Source organism: Macaca mulatta, chromosome 15 (assembly GCF_049350105.2).
Source record: "Macaca mulatta isolate MMU2019108-1 chromosome 15, T2T-MMU8v2.0, whole genome shotgun sequence".
Classification (NCBI taxonomy): Eukaryota; Metazoa; Chordata; class Mammalia; order Primates; family Cercopithecidae; genus Macaca; species Macaca mulatta.
In genome coordinates, this window is record NC_133420.1 from 107,358,808 (window position 1) to 107,375,570 (window position 16,763).

The 16,763-nt window shown below is 41.2% G+C and overlaps 1 protein-coding gene and 1 non-coding gene across 6 annotated transcripts in view; both read left to right on the forward strand.

Moving 5' to 3' along the window:
* The window catches only part of PCSK5 (proprotein convertase subtilisin/kexin type 5), a 464,549-nt gene extending 448,244 nt beyond the window's left edge, over positions 1-16,305 (forward strand). For 3 of the 5 annotated variants that reach the window (XM_077966251.1, XM_077966252.1, XM_077966253.1), the window contains 4 exons: positions 4,052-4,152; positions 4,944-5,021; positions 7,253-7,439; positions 11,875-16,305. In XM_077966251.1, the coding sequence (XP_077822377.1) occupies positions 4,052-4,152; positions 4,944-5,021; positions 7,253-7,439; positions 11,875-12,284 (776 nt within the window). In that variant the 3' untranslated portion in view covers positions 12,285-16,305. The remainder of the gene's footprint in view (positions 1-4,051; positions 4,153-4,943; positions 5,022-7,252; positions 7,440-11,874) is intronic. The other 2 variants (XM_028835254.2, XM_015117916.3) reach the window with 1 other exon arrangement.
* LOC114672893 (U7 small nuclear RNA) lies at positions 4,605-4,666 on the forward strand. Its single transcript, XR_003723424.2, has one exon. It is a non-coding gene; the product is annotated as a U7 small nuclear RNA (small nuclear RNA).
* Positions 16,306-16,763: the final 458 nt, after the last annotated feature.

Genomic DNA, 16,763 nt, shown 5'->3' on the forward strand with positions numbered 1-16,763 from the left:
GGAGTTAGTGGGTAAATCTTGAAGCTGTCCTGAGTGTTTGTACCTCTTCCTCTTGTATTTGACGTCAACCCATGAACTTGCCCAGTTGAAGTTTTCTATCTTTGGTGCTCATTTTTTCTGCTATCATTCTTTTTTTAATTTTTATTTTTTATTTAATGTTATTTTTTAATATAATTATTTGCAATGAGCAGTCCTTTCTTTACTATAGCACACATGTCCCTTGCTGGTTAGGAAAATGTTGTGCTATCATCTGGTTTTGCAACATATAGATACAAAATCTGGAGACAGGTTTTTCTCATGGGATACAAACTATGTAGGAAAAAAAGATGAATTCCTTCCTTTTTAAGTCATTAACTCTCATAGTAAGAAATGAGGATGCATGAAAGAATCAGAAAAATAATTTAGCAACCTAAATAAGAAATTACCAACTAAATTACATTTCGTTCACTTTGGACTGCCCAACAATTTTAGATGTTAAAAAAGAAAAATATGTAAAAGCATGGAAGGAGAGGTGGAGCAGGAAAACATAGCACACTCAGGCTTCATATGTACCTTTCTCTGTAACTGATACCTCCATAATTAGCTCATTTCTTGCCTTCACACACCTAACTTTTTACTTATCCTCCTCATAAAATTTTATTTATTTTTTGTTTGTTTTTTGGTTTTGTGTTATTGTTTCTTCTCCTCATAAAATGGTTTGGAATCAAAATCCAGGCTGAGTAACCAAAGCCTCTTAACTCTCCCAAGCTGCATCTTTCTGTGCGGACTGAGGCCCATGAACAGACCCCAGAAGTTGCTCTGCATTTGTTGAATTCATCCCATGGGATTCAGTCTGAAGGAGAGCAGATGGTGAGCTGCTCTGAGTTTTAAAGAAATGACAAAATGCCTGTCTTTTAGGTCCCAAAGCTCCCGCAGAACCTTAGAAGCGATGATAGATGTAGGGTGTTAAACTTTAAAATAATAGAAAGCCTTCTGGAAATTAACAAAGTGCCTTTTGCTAAAGATTCTGAGTACCCTAAGTGTGCAAGTTTTGCAATAAATCGGTGTAGGAGATGTAAATGAAGTCCGATTTGTCACCCAAAGCTGACATATAGTGCCCTTGGGTATTGCCTAGGATCTGGGCCTCAGACAATTTATTGTTGGTCTTCTGGAAAATGTAACCAAACTTGGCCAGGCATGGTGGCTCATGCCTGTAAACTTTGGGAGGCCAAAGCAGGCAGATCACCTGAGGTCAGTGTTCAAGACCAGCCTGGCCAACATGGTGAAACCCCGTCTCTACTAACAAGAGTAAAACCCCGTCTCCAAAAACAAAGAGAAAAAAAAAAAGAAAATGTAACCAACCTTAAGGTAGGAATTTTGTGACCTAACCTAGTTATGGACTGTTCCCCCTCTTTTAGTGTTTTCTACTCTTAATTTATTTTATTATAAATTGACAAATTATAATGATATATATTTATAGGGTACGAAGGGATGTCATGATATATGTATACAATGTGGAATAATTAAATCAAGCTAATTAACATGTCCATCAGGCCAGGTACAGTGGCTCACACCTGTAATCCCAGTACTTTGGGAGGCCAAGGTGGGCGGATCACTTGAGGTCAGGAATTTGAGACCAGCCTAGGCAACATAGTGAGACCTCATGTCTATAAAAAATAAACAAAATTTGGCCAGGCGCAGTGACTCATGCCTGTAATCCCAGCAATTTGGGAGGCCAAGGCAGGCAGATCACTCAAGGTTAGGAGTTTGAAACCAGCCTAGCCAATATGATGCAACCTCATCTCTACTGAAAATACAAAAAAATTAGGCAGGTGTGGTGGTGCACACCTATAGTCCCAGCTACTCAGGAGGCTGAGGCAGGAGAATTGCTTGAATCTGGGAGGCAAAGTTTGCAGTGAGCTGAGATTGCGCCACTGCACTCCAGCCTGGGTGACAAAGCAAGACTCTGTCTAAAAACAAAAATAAATAATATATAATATATATTTGCTGGGTATGGGGTGTGAGCCTGTAGTACCAGCTACTCAGAAGGCTACAGTAGGAGGATCACCTGAGTCCAGGAGGTTGAGGCTGCAGTGAGCCATGATTACAACAAGCCATGATTGCACCACTGCAATCTAGCCTGGGAAACAGAGCAAGATTCCACCAAAAAAAAAAAAAAAAAAAAAAAAAAAAATCCATCACTTCAAATACTTAATCATTTTTGTGGTAAGAACATCTGAAATTTACTGTCTTACCAATTTTGAAAGTACAATATATTATTGTTAATTACAGTCACCATGAGATATAATAGATCTCAAAAAACATGTTCTTCCTGTCGAGAACCTTATACCCTTTGACCAGCATCTCCCCAGTCCCCTCAGCCTCTGGTAACCACCATTCTACTCTTTACTTCTATGAGTTCAATTGTTTTAGATTCCACATTAAAGTGAGAACATGTATCTACCCTTAATTTCTCTTCATTTGAAAAAAAAAAGTCTCTTGTATGTTAAAAATTGAAGTAAGACATCTAAGCTGTATTTTAGAAAAATGTAGAATGGGAAAAAGGAAGAATGGAAATAGGAGAAGAGTGATTCTTCCATCAGAGACCACAATAATGTTCCAGAACATGTAGGAAATTCTGTATGAAGCTAGAGCTAAGATAAAAATAAAGTGGTTTTGAATTTATATCACTACAGGCAGCTTCCAACCTAAGAAGCAGTTCAGTAATAAAGGTGTTTATTCTCTAAGCTGTTGTTTGGAGCTCAGAATTTATTTTTCCACAGAAACATTATAAATGATTGAGCTCACAGTTCAGCCATGAAATGTCAATTTAACTACATTGTGAATGTAAATGACAGATCCATGGTTCTATTTCAAGTTCAAAAACCACCCTTTACAGGATTGTTCTGATGGGAAGACCTATATCAAGTTCTAACTTACAATACCAGGCACATTCTATGCCCATTAATCTTATGTTCCCATTTTAAAATGATCAGCAAAAATATCCAGGACTTCCTAACAGAATGAGCTAGATTTAGATCTCCTGTCCCCAAACTTTCCAGAAGTTATCCCTTGATACCTGCATAGAAGAAATGTTTGGGTCGGTCCTTTCTGGGGTGTCTGAATTAGGAGAAAGAGTATTGTCTCCACAGGAAACAGAGGCTGTAGATTCAGACCTCCTCTGTTTGGTGGCTCATGTGCTAAGGCAGATAGTGTGGTAGAAAGAGCACCTCAGCAAGGCGCAATTGCACACATCTGTAATCCCAGCTACTTGGAGGCTGAGGCAAGAGGGATCCTTTGAGTCCAGGAGTTTGAGATCAGCCTGGGCAACATAGCAAGACCCTCATCTGAAAAAAAACAAAAGAAAACAAAAAGAAAGACAGACAGATCAATGGATTATGAGTCAACAAACTTGAATTTGAATCTTGACCACCACCTATGTAACCCTGGATAGGTGGCATTACATGTCTGGGCCTTAGTTTTCATTTATCAGTATTTTCAAAAAGAGAAATAAATAAGGTGTCAAATTTCTGAGAAGAGAACTTACAGCTTTGAAGAGAATGTCAAAGAAATCTAGCACCATCAACACCACCCCGAAATTAAGAACCACCAAACAAAATGACCTGCTGAATCCTTTTAGCGCTAGCATTTAAGTGCCAAGTTTAGTGCTGTTTCTCAATTAGAAACTCTCTATTCATGATTTATGCACTGAGTATTGCAGTCCTCCAAACAGCTGGTAACATCCTCCACACTAGTTAAACAATAAGCAGAATAACAAAGGTTTTATACACTTTCTGCATGATTTCTCATTCTCTGAAAATCTTTTCTCTTGCAGTAATAAAATATCTGTCATCCCAAAATCCTCAATTTTCAGACTGAGAGTCGACATAGATTGAACTAATTGTATAATTTCTACTTTGTGTGGGAGACTTTTTTCTTTTTCATATCCTCAATCAATTCACCCTTCCGCTTCAATTTACTTGACATATTCCTTGTTCCTAAGTGTTCCGGAACAGAGACAGAGGTTGAAATCTAAAGTCAATCTCATAACATAGAATGTTTTCTCTTTCAGGAAAAGGAGCGTTGAATTGCTTATCCTGTGTGTGGAGTTACCACCTCATGGGAGGGATCTGCACCTCGGACTGTCTTGTTGGGGAATACAGAGTGGGAGAGGTATGGAGGGCTAGGGGTGCTGGGCCTTCTGCTCTCTCCAGAGAGGAACATGAGCTTAGTTCCTGCATGTCATTCTGGCCAATCAAAATGTCCCAACATTCTCATACTATAGAAATACTGTATGTTTAATATTTTAAAATCTTGTACCATTGCATCATGTAATAATGGTGCTACCCACCTGTAGCCTTAACTTTTACTCCAAAGGAACTGAGAAGATCTAAGCTAATGGAGAAGTTAAGTCGTGAGGGCCTTGGAATGAATTCTTTATTTGTTGTTCATCACCACAGAAGTTTCAGCCAACATAAGAATATTATGTCAGAAATACAAACTATCTTATCCCTTACTTCTCTCTGGTCTAACCAGAAACATGTGAATAACATAGGAGCAACACAGCTAATGTTGACCTTTTGTTTCCTCTACCCGATCACAGTGTATTAAGAAGGATTCATTTGCAGTGTTACAGCTCTTTTAGAATTTGTACAGCCGGTTTTCTGGTTTCTACCAGAAAACCCCCCATGGAAAAGGAAAGGAAAGGAAAGAAAAGAAAAGAAAAGAAAAGAAAAGAAAAGAAAAGAAAAGAAAAGAAAAGAAAAGAACAGAACAGAACAGAAAAGAAAAGAAAGGAGAGAGGGAGGGAGGGAGGGAGGGAGGGAGGAAGGAAGGAAGGAAGGAAGGAAGGAAGGAAGGAAGGAAGGAAGGAAGGAAGGAAGGAAGGAAGGAAAAAAATGAGGATTCATTTGCCATGGATTTTGAGACCATAATTTTTTTTTTTTTTTTTTTTTTTTTTTAAGCCTGGATCTCACTCTCACCCAGGCTGGAGTGCAGTGGCGCAGTTACAGTTCATTGCAGCTTTGACCTCCTGGGCTCAGGTGATCCTGCCAACTCAGCCTCCTGAATAGCTGGGACTACCATGTCACTGGTCCCCACCACTTACGCAAAGTTAGCCTTTGGGTTGGGAGTTTCCTCACTATTGTCACTTCTGTGGTTGCCAGAAAGATGCTACCGGAAAGGGGTCCCAATCCAGACCCCAAAAGAGGGTTCTTGGATCTCACATAAGAAAGAATTCAGGGCAAAACCATAGGGCAAAGTGAAAGCAAGTTTATTAAGAAAGTAGAGGAATAAAAGAATGGCTACTGCATAGACACAGCAGCTGTGAGGGCTGCTGCTTGCCCATCTTTATGGTTATTTCTTAATGATATGCTAAACAAAGGATGGATTATTCATGGCTTCCCTTTTTAGACCATATAGGGTAACTTCCTGATGTTGCCATGGTATTTGTAAACTGTCATGGCGCCGGTAGGAGTGTAGCCGTGAGAACCACAAGAAGTCACTCTCATTGCCATCTTGGTTTAGGTGGGTTTTGGCTGGCTGTTTACTACAAGCTGTTTTATCAGCAAGGCCTTTATGACTTGTATCTTGTGCCGACCTCCTATCTCATCCTGTAACTTAGAATGCCTTACCATCTAGGAATGTAGCTCACTAAGTTTCAGCCTTATTTTACCTAGCCCCTATTCAGGATGGAGTTGCTCTGGTTCAAATGCCTCTGACAACCATGCCCAGCTAATTTTTTGTATTTTTAGTAGAAACGGGGTCTCACCATGTTGCCTAGGCTGGTCTCGAACTCCTGGGCTCAAGCCATCCACCCACCTCAGCCTCCCAAAGTGCTAGGATTACAGGTGTGAGCCACCGCACCCGGCAAGACCACAAATTTCTTGATTGTGTTTTCAAACTTTAGAAAATAAGTAAATTTCCCCATGATGACATTAACACAAACTAATATATTTACGTATGAGTTCTCTTTAAATTCTGGCAACAGCCCTCATTACAGTTCAGAGAAACTGAGGCTCAAAGAGGTTAAATAATGTGTTAAAGATTATATGAGTACAGCCGGGGCAACACGGTGAAACCCCATCTCTACAAAAAATACAAAAAAAGAAAATTAGCTGGACATGGTGGTGTATGCCTGTAGTCCCAGCTATATGTGGGGCCGAAGCAGGAAGATTGCTTGAATCCGATCACACCAGTGCACTCCAGCGTGGGCAATAAAGTAAGCCCCTGTCTCAAAAAAAAAAAAAAAAATTATATGAGTGGTAAGTAACAAAGCTGGGATTAAACCTGAAGGATGAGATAATATGTGAGATGCAGGATTCAATGAGATAGTAACAGCTGAGAAAGCACCTTGTCAGTGCCTGAAACATGCCAAGGTGCTCAACAAAAGCAATTTCCATTCCTTCTTCTTTTTCTGTCATACCATACTTCCAAAGTTACAGAAGTAAAACAGGAAGGCACCTTCCCTAACCCACGTTTCCAGCACCAGTCAAGGAGCAACTTGTCAGGAGGGAAGCCACTTTCTTCTCATCTCTCCACTCTCTTCCTAAAGAGATGTAACTACTTGAGCTACACAGCCACAATCTATATTATTCTGGGGCCTGACCACAATAATCCAGTAACCACAGAGGGCCAAGCAGGTCACAAACATAAATGCTGGGTCAAAGAAAACCACAGTGTAAGCTTGAAGCTTGAAGGGAAGTAGAAATTGATGTATCACCTACATGTTGGTGACATCATAGCAAGTGCTGGGAATTGTGTCAAATAGAAGAGTGGAAAGGGGGGCCATTGCCACGTGGGAGTGACGAATCCAGTGTTGACAGGTCTTCTAGTTTCTAAAGAGAAATTAGGAACGAATTTACATGTGAAATATCCCACTTTTGAGATGTGGGAAATGAATGCAAAATATTTTAAACTGAAAGTCAACAGTGTGGGCCAGACAAAACTAGTCCTTGACCTGAGCTGTCCTTAAGCACAGGAGCTGTCCTTGAGCACAGGAGCTGTCAGCTCCTAACCCAAACTGTTCTAGATGTCTGTTCTCCCACTGTTATTAGCAGATCTCAAAGGGCAGGGCACAGCCATGATTCCACCCCATCACAGACAGTGGGTTCTTTCACCCAGCACAGTTAAAAATGGGCTCAGAACACACCATCCTTCTGCTGTCCCCCACACACATCCCTCCTTATGGAGACAAGATGAAATACCATCTGGGAACTCCAGTGCTTGTTAATCCCTCTGCACTCAGACGGAACCTCTTGATTGCTCTTACCAGGGAGAGAAGTTTAACTGTGAAAAATGCCACGAGAGCTGCATGGAATGCAAGGGACCAGGGGCCAAGAACTGCACCTTGTGCCCCGCCAACCTGGTGCTGCACATGGACGACAGCCGCTGCCTCCACTGCTGCAACACCTCCGATCCCACCAGTGCCCAGGAGTGCTGTGACTGCCAGGACACCACGGGTGAGGGGAGAGCAAGAGCAGCCTGCAGAGGAAGGGCATGTCCTCAGGAAGCCAATGGGAGCAGAGGGAGTGGGGATGGAAAGTTCAGGAGAATCAATATGGCTATCTTTTTATTGAGTGCCTACTATGGGCCTACTGTACTTGAAACTTCACATCCATTGTCTCACTTCACAAGTAGAGATTATCAGTCCCATTTTATAGATGAGGAGTCTGAGGCTCAAAGAGTTTGATTCACATGCCCAAGTCCACACCAATATTAAAAGTTTCATCTGGAGACTAGATGCGTTGGCTCATGCCTGTAAGTAATCCTAGCACTTTGGGAGGGCGAGGTGGACAGATCGCTTGCGTCTAGGAGCTTGAGACCAGCCTGCGCAACATGGCAAAACTCCATCTCTACTAAAAATACAAAAATTAGCTGGGTGTGGTGGTGCATGCCTATAGTCCCAGCTACTCAGAAGGCTGAGGTGGGAGGATCTCTTGAGCCCAGGAGGCAAAGATTGCAGTGAGCCGAGATCACACCACTGCACTTCAGCCTGGGTGACAGAGCAAGATGCTGGCTCAATTTTTTTTTAAAAAAATGGTTCATCTGGAATTAGATGCTCCACTTGCCTCCAAGACTAGAACTCAAGTAGAGCTAGCATTTTATCTTTATGAATTACTTTGTTCCTTTTTTTATTCTTCCCTCCTGGGAAAAAAGGAAAAGAATCAACTATCAAGGAAGCTGATGTCAATATTATCTTGATTCTGTTGAAGAATCATTCTATGAAAGTCAGCCCAAACCGGGGCCTCTCATTAGAGACTTATGACATTTTAGAAATGAATTTTTATTGAAGGGTAAGAAGAAGTAAAATCCCCTTTACCAATTTCCAGTCCCTCAGCTATCCTCAAGTCTAACTAACCCCATCCATGTGGGTACTTGGTTCTCGTTGGTCATAAACTTAGAAAAATCTCAAACTGAGTGATTTTTTCTAAAAGAAAAAAAAAGAAAAAGAAACATATGTTCTTAAAATATACTCTCTAGGCCAGAAGTAGATAATTTCCTTGGGGTCTAGAAGTAACATTCACCTACAAAAAGAGATGCCATATTTCTGAGTTGGTCCATTTGTAAGTAAAGAAAATCCCAGACCCAGGCCAGGCACGTTGGCTCACGCCTGTAATCCCAGCATTTTGGGAGGCCAAGGCGGGTGGATCACCTGAGGTCGAGAGTTCAAGACCAGCCTGACCAACATGGAGAAACCCTGTCTCTACTAAAAATACAAAATTAGCCGGGTGTGGTGGCACATGCCTGTAATCCCAGCTACTAGGGAGGCTGAGGCAGAAGAATTACTTGAACCTGGGAGGCAGAGGTTGCGATGAGCCGAGATCACACCACTGCACTCCAGACTGGGCAAGAAGAGCGAACCTCCATCTCAAAAAAAAAAAAAGAAAAAAGAAAATCCCAGACCCATAACTGCTACCAGCCACTTCTTTTTTATTTTTGATCAGCATTTTTCTTTCTCTCTTTCTCTTTCTTTCTTTCTTTCTTTCTTTTTCTTTTTTTCCTTCTTTCTTTCTTCTTTCTTTTCCTTCCTTCCTTCTTTCCTTCCTTCCTTCCTTTTGTCTTCTTTCTTTCTTTCTTCCTTTCTTTTCATCTTTCTTTTTTTTTTTTTTTTTTTTTTTTTTTTTTTTTTTTTTTTGATGGAGTCTCACTCTCACCCAGGCTGTAGTGCAATGGCACAATCTCGGCTCACTGCAACCTCTGTCTCCCAGGTTCAAGCGATTCCTCAGCCTCCAGAGTAGCTTGGATTACAGGCATGCGCCACCACACTCGGCTAATTTTTGTATTTTTAGTAGAGACAGGTTTCACCATGTTGGCCAGAGTGGTCTCGAACTCCTGACCTCTCGAACTCCTGATCCGCCCGCCTCAACCTCCCAAAGTGCTGGGATTACAGGTATGAACCACCGTATCTGGCTTGATCAGCATTTTCAGTTGGGTTTTAAGTATCATCTTTCCAAAAACATTTTCCTGCTTTCAGCTTTCCCAACCCCATGAGCAGCTGGTTTTCCCTGTTCTTCAGACACACCTACCTTCAGGGTTTGATTGCTAGTATCCATTCTGTATCAGCTAAGAATAATAACCCTCACAACATTAACGCCTTTAAATGAAACCAGAAGTTTGTGCATGTTGCATGCAGAGTTTCTGAAAGCCTGTTCCAACTAAGAACTATCTTGTCAGCTCTTCTGGTCCCCCTGCAGCTCTTGAAGAGCCACCTGCGGCAATCTGCAAAAGTCTAAATGCTCTTGATTACCTGATCCTTCTTTACAGAGACACTCTGCCCCTTCAAGGAAACCATATCACAGAGGCTAACCCTGACTCTGCAGATCTGGGATGGAGAATAGTAAGCAAGCCATGACTGCATATGGCACCCTAGTAATTGAAACAACATCGAAAGGTTTTTATATTGATTCTACTGCTTCAGGCAGTGTTTATCTCACAGTACCACACACAGATTGCTTATCAATCTCTCCATTGCTTTAATGTTTTCTCCAGGGAAAAATTCTGTGCTGAACTTGCTAATGATGAATGTAATAATGATAGGGCTGTTACTTTAGAAGAAGAAAGTTGGCTTGATAGGTAAAATCCCATGAGAATGAAAATTATGATAAAGTAGAAAACTTGTTTCTCACTAGCAAAAAAGAAAGAGAAATACACAGTCATGATGAATCAGATCTAATTGGTCAATATTTAATAAGCAAAAATCATTGCACCTTGGCAGCAGTGTTATATTTATTTATCTAGTGTGTAGAATGTACCTAGAATTGTTCATGAAATTACCCCCTGAACAAGAGAGATCCAAGAGGTTCAACAAATATTTATGAAAAACCTACGTGTATCTCAGCCTGTACATCCAACATGGCCTGATAGTTTTTTTCTCTGGTTCTTTCATACTCCCATGTGGTGGGTTAAAGAATAGAAAAAAAATAGACATACTACCCAAATCATACCACCTGGATAAATAAATAAGTAAGAAAAATGAGCTCATCCTCATCACTGAAGTTACAGTTGAATCTTTCCTTCCATGAAACTGTTTTGGTTACTCCATATTCTCAATCAAGGCATCAAAACAAAGGCTGATGGATGACAGGGATCGGAGCTCTGGATTTCAAAAATCTTAATAATGGCTGGGTGTGGTGGCTTATACCCCAGCACTTTGGGAAGCCAAGGGTGGATCACCTGAGGTCAGGAATTCAAGACCAGCCTGACCAACATGATGAAACCCCATCTCTACTAAAAATACAAAAGTTAGCCAAGCATGGCGGTGTGCACCTGTAGTCCCAGCAACACAGGAGGCTAAGGCACGAGAATTGCTTGAGCTTGGGAGACAGAGGCTGCAGTAAGCTGAGCTATTGTGCTACGGCACTCCAGCCTGGGCGACAGAGAGATACTCCATCTCAAAAAAAAAAAGAAAACAACTCTTAATAATGATAGAAAAAAATTCCCTATCATTCAAGTTGATAGGATTTAAAGATGGTACTTCTTTTTCTGCCAGGCTAGGAGCACAAAACTCCAAGAAGCCAAAGAACACTTGTCAGAGCCTTTTGTCCTAATGTCTTTAGACCGTACCATGGAGCTAAGATTCCTGGATTTGAATTCTGATTGCTCCACAAATAAGGTCTTGTCTCTGACAATGTGACAATTCACTTCCTCTCAATGGACTTTAGTTCCCTCAAATGTCAAACAACAAATTGGCCTAAGTAATTTCTAAGGCCCCACATGGCTCTCAGAGTCAGTAGTTTTATAAATTATCTGCTCTTGCCCTTAAGTGGTGGGACAGTCATCTTGGCCCAGGCTTAAGGGTACCTTGGGAGAGGACTCAGTCTTAGAAAAGAAGTTGGAATTGGGAAAGAAAATAGAGCATTTAGCAATAACTAAAGCTTGGTCCAAGATGAAATATTTTCTTAGGAGGGAAATAGAAGAATCAGTTGATAAGGTTGGATACTTGGTGACTGACCTATGAGGTACGGGGATAAGGGAACTCCCTTTGGATGGCAAACTGACCTTCTTTCTAGAAGGATTTATTGGCTTCATCAGACATAGGCTAGGATTCTCACGGGCTACATACTCCAATTTTATACAGTGGTATGCCTTCTAGGAAAATTAGAGACAGGCCGGGTGCAGTGGTTCACGTCTGTAATCTCAGCACTTTGGGAGACCAAGGTGGGAGGATCTCTTGAGCCCAAGAGTTTGAGACCAGCCAGGGCAACATAGTGGGAAGCTGTCTCTACAAAAAATTAAAATTAAAATTAAAAAAAGAAGAAAATCAGAGACAGTGATTCTACCATTTTCAATTTTTAAAATAAAGGTGAAATTCTTTACTTCAGAATCTAATTTTCTCTATTCTATTTCTTCTACTTTTTCCCTCTTGCCTCTTCCCTTGGGATCTTCCTCCAACAGAAGAGTGCATCCTTCGAACAAGCAAGGTTAGGCCTGCAGCTGAGCACTTCAAGACAGCTCTATTCATCACCTCCTCCGTGATGCTAGCGCTTCTGCTCGGGGCAGCTGTGGTCGTGTGGAAGAAATCTCGCGGCCGAGTCCAGCCAGCAGCAAAGGCCGGCTATGAAAAGCTGGCCGACCCCAACAAGTCTTACTCCTCCTATAAGAGCAGCTATGGAGAGAGCACCAGCTTTGAAGAGGATCAGGTGATTGAGTACAGGGATCGGGACTATGATGAGGATGATGATGATGACATCGTCTACATGGGCCAGGATGGCACAGTCTACCGGAAATTTAAGTATGGGCTGCTGGATGACGATGACGAAGATGAGCTGGAATACGATGACGAGAGTTACTCCTACTACCAGTAAACAGGCACCCCCCCATCATCACCATTCCACTCTCAGGCATGCCTGTGAGCATCGCTGTTTTGGGTTTTATCCCCACACCAGGCTGATGTGTGTTTCTATTTGTCTTCTTTAACCATGAATCCAACCAGAATATGTGAGAATGATGAAATACTTTGTTCTTTTGAGTGGCTAAACTCAATTAACAGTTCCTGTTCAACCGTAATTGAAGAGCAAGCATAAAATTCAGAGGAATTTTCCTCAAAATAATGTGTCAAGACACAAAAATGCAGGAAGTGAAAACAAATGAGATTTGTACAAACTCTTCTATGTGATTGAAAAAAAAAAAAAAAAAGACAGTAGATCTACAGAAATTCTGCTTCCAAGCTGCATTGTGGAGGTGTCTGCTGCCTCCTGGTATTCTAACTTTTCTTTATCTAATTTTGGGGATAATGGAGGTACAAAGGAGTTGTTGGTTTGGTGGTGTTTTTTTCCCCTTTAGCTGTCTTTAGGCAGAGATTTGTTTTGTAAGGGCCAAGAAAAGAGGGCTCTTATCAGTTGAGTCCAGGCCACCCCTGGTGAGCAGAAGAGACCACCTGGGCTGGGCTGCTCAGGACCTACTTGAGATAAGGGAAGAAAAGAGAACGTGCATCATAGCTGAGGAGCCATGAGGTCCCCAGGCCCTAGTTCCTCTGCAGGAATCCACAGTCACAACGATTCTAAAGGCAGAACAAGCCCAGCGAAAAAGAAATCACTGAGTCTTCAGTAACTGCACCCTCGTGATTTTCCGAGTACTTTTCTCCTGGGAGTCGCCTGGGATGTCATCAGCTAAGACATCAAATAATAAAAGAAAAATGGCAGTGTGAACCTAACATAAAATGGAATAAAATGACAAACACTTCATCTACTCTAAAAAATTCAGAGCTTTCCTTCATCAACAACCCATCACAAAACCGTGGGCTCTCCATAGAAAGAGTTGGAATAGAGTCTAACGTGGAAAAAAAAAATCCCAATATGCTGCTCACAAGCTGTACTCTGGCTGCTGACCAGCCTTCCAGCACCGCTCATCACTATGATTTTTGTTTCTAGACTTCCTAGGCTTCCCTTTTTCCATTCTTCTGTCAAGTGTGTTCTTGGATTCATGTACCTGAGGACAGTTTTTCTCCAGATTGTAACACAGAGAGGGGCTCTGGCTATGCAAAATGATGTTGGCACGGTCTTACAGATTTCCTTGTCAAAGCAGACCTTACAGGCAGTACTAGGAATGGAGCACCAGAAAGCAAAAGTGACATTTTCAGAGAATGATGATAATTATAATCTATTGCACACCTACTACCAGATAACAAGCTAAGTAATTCCCCCCAAAAAATGCCCCAGTTACCCATTTTGGTACTTACCATACTCCCATGAGGTTGGTATGGTTATTATTCTGTTCTTGTAGGAAACCTAAGGCTTACTAGAGGTTAGATAACTAGCCTAAGGTCATGCAAAGCTCATCAAGATTCAAGAAAAAAGAATGACCACCCTAAAGCATGTGTTCTTGTAACTATGCTACTGACATAAGGTGGGAAAATAAGTATCCTAAATATAAAGGCAAGCCTATTATTTTAGTCTATAACATCAATTTTATGTTTACTAAATTCATGTATTTTCTTTTTTTTTAACATAATGTATGACTGACACAGAAAATCTTTATGAAGAAGTCTTCAGTTTACTAAAGGCTTGTGTTTCTTTAGAGGAAAGCTCTTAAAACAGGGCTGACAAACAGTCTCTGGAAAGAGGCAGCTAGTAAGTACATTAGGCTTTCTTGGCCAGAAAGTCTTGTCATAACCACTCAGCTTTGCTATTGTAGCATGAATGCAGCTGGTACATAATGGATGAGTGAACTGTGCTTCAATAAAACCTTATTTATGGACACTGAAATTGGAATTTCAGATAATTTTATTCTTCTTTTGATTTTTTTCAACCTTTTAAAAATTTTAAAATGCAACAACTATTCTTAATTAACAGCATTACAAGAACAGGTGGTGGGTCGGATTTGGCCAACAGGCTATACTTTGCTGACTTTATCTTTAAAACACTTTTCAGAGATCATACACGTACGTGTATGATATGCCTTCAAAATTTTTGATCATTTAAAATTATCTCCTTGGCCAGGCATGGTGGCTCATACCCGTAATCCCAGAACTTTTGGAGACTGAGGCAGGCAGATCACCTGAGGTCAGGAGTTCGAGACTAGCTTGGCCAACATGGTGAAACCCCATCTCTACTAAAAATACAATAAAAAGCTGGGCGTGTTGGTGCACACCTGTAATCCCAGCTACTCAGGAGGCTGAGGCAGGCGAATCACTTGAGCCCGGGAGGCAAAGGTTGCAGTGAGCTGAGATGGCATCAGTTCACTCCAGCCTGGGTGACAGAGCAAGACTCTGTCTCAAAAAAAATAGCTAAATAAATAAATAAATAAAATTATCTCCTTGCCAGGAGTGGTGGTTCGTGCCTGTAACCCCAGCACTTTGGGAGCTGAGGCAGGAGGATTGCTTGAGCCCAGGAGTTCGACATCAGCCTTGGGCAACATAGTGAGACCCCCATGTCTACAGATTTTAAAAATTAGCCAGGCATGGTGGTAAGTGCCTGTAGTCTCAGCTACTCAGGAGGCTGAGGTGGAAGGATCACTTGAACCCCGGAGGTCAAGGCTGCAGTGACCTGTGATCTTGCTATTGCACTTCAGCCTGAGTGACAGAGCTAAGACCCTGTCTCAAAATAAATACATAACATTATCTCTTCAAAATGTATCTGAAGCCCTGATAGTTCTCCTTTCAATCCTTAGAAATATATAAAAATATATGCACGATAGCCATCATATCAATGGAAGACTTTCTCATCTCTGTAGTTGCAGTTAGCTTACAAAAACAAGCAATTTTGCTTATACTTTGTTGTTCATCTTCCATGATAATTCTAAAGCTCTGATAGACTGAGTTTGACATTTTTTTCTGTAAACTAGAAATTGTTTTCTATGAAAAAAAACCTGTGTTTATGATACACAGTTAAAGATTGGTTGAGGTTGAGATGAACTTCAATACTAAGAAAAATTGTGGTGTTCCTCTATGTGGCCTGCAATGAAAAGAAGGTTCATGCTTGTGTATTGAGGTTTGACATCTTTCCTTCTTTGTTTTTAGTCATGCAACGTCATTCTCAGATGGCTTTTTGAATACTATGCTAATGACTATCTAAATAGATAAATATGTGGTTGGAAAACAAAGTCACCTTTTAGTTTTCTGCTTGTAAATCACTTGGAAATATTAAGAGAATCCTTGTAGACTGGAAACACACCAAGAGGCTGGGTAAAGCATGGAAGGTTCTAGTTAATAGAAAGTAATTTTAAAATTGGAAATAAAATTAAATCAAGACCAGATAATTCTATGAAGACTTACTTATTAAAGAACTATTTCTGAGCATTTTTATGTGATTAGCATTACATTTTACCGAGTAACAGATACACAACAATAACAGTGCTATTTTTTTCTCCTTTTTATCTACCTACACCCGAAGTCCAAGCTAGCCTTATCAATTCTGAATTTTGTCTCCTAAAAATCAGCTCAATCTGTCTTTCTGTCTCATCAGCACTGACTCAGTCTAAGGGAGGAGACCACCCCTCATACTGTCTTATGCCCAATTTCTGCCTCCAAAGAAAGAAGTCATAAAAACTAAAAGGCAGAAATGAAATCCACAGGCAGACAGCCCGGTGCCACGCCCTGGGCCTGGTAGTTAAAGATTGACCCCTGACCTAACCACTTATGTTATCTATAGATTCCAGACATTGTACGGAAGAGCATTGTAAAAATCCCTGTCCTGTTCTGTTCCATTCTGATTACCGGTGCATGCAGCCCCCAGTCACATACCTGCTGCTTGCTCAATCCATCACGACCCTCTCACGCTTAGAGTTGTGAGCCCTTAGAAGGGACAGGAATTGCTCACTCGGGAGCTTGGCTCTTGAGACAGGAGTCTTACCGATGCCCCCGGCCGAATAAACTGCTTCCTTCTTTAACTCTGTGTCTGAGGAGTTTTGTCTGCGGCTTGTCCTGCTACACATCAGGCCCTCAGTGTTTCTCATCTAGACCACTCATACTTCTTCCTGAAGTATTGTGCAGCTTTAATCTCTTTTACTTTTTCTCCTGGTGTATTTTCTACCCTGCCATCAACGGTCATTTCTAAACTTCTTCAGATAATCCCATTCCAGGGTCCCCGTCACCTACAGTATTTATGACATTCGAAACTTTGCTACATATGGCCACTGGCTCTGTCTCTGAACTTATCACCCTCAATTTCCTGGCCCCCTCCTTACTTCCCAGCTTCTTCATTATGCTCCAACAGTACTGAATTGCTTCTATGTTCTCCAGGATAATATCCTGCTATCTCATGCCTTTGGGCACATATTGTTTACTCTCCTTGGAATATTCTTCTCCCACCTTAACCAGCTGGAAAATTCCTAACCTTCCTTGAGAA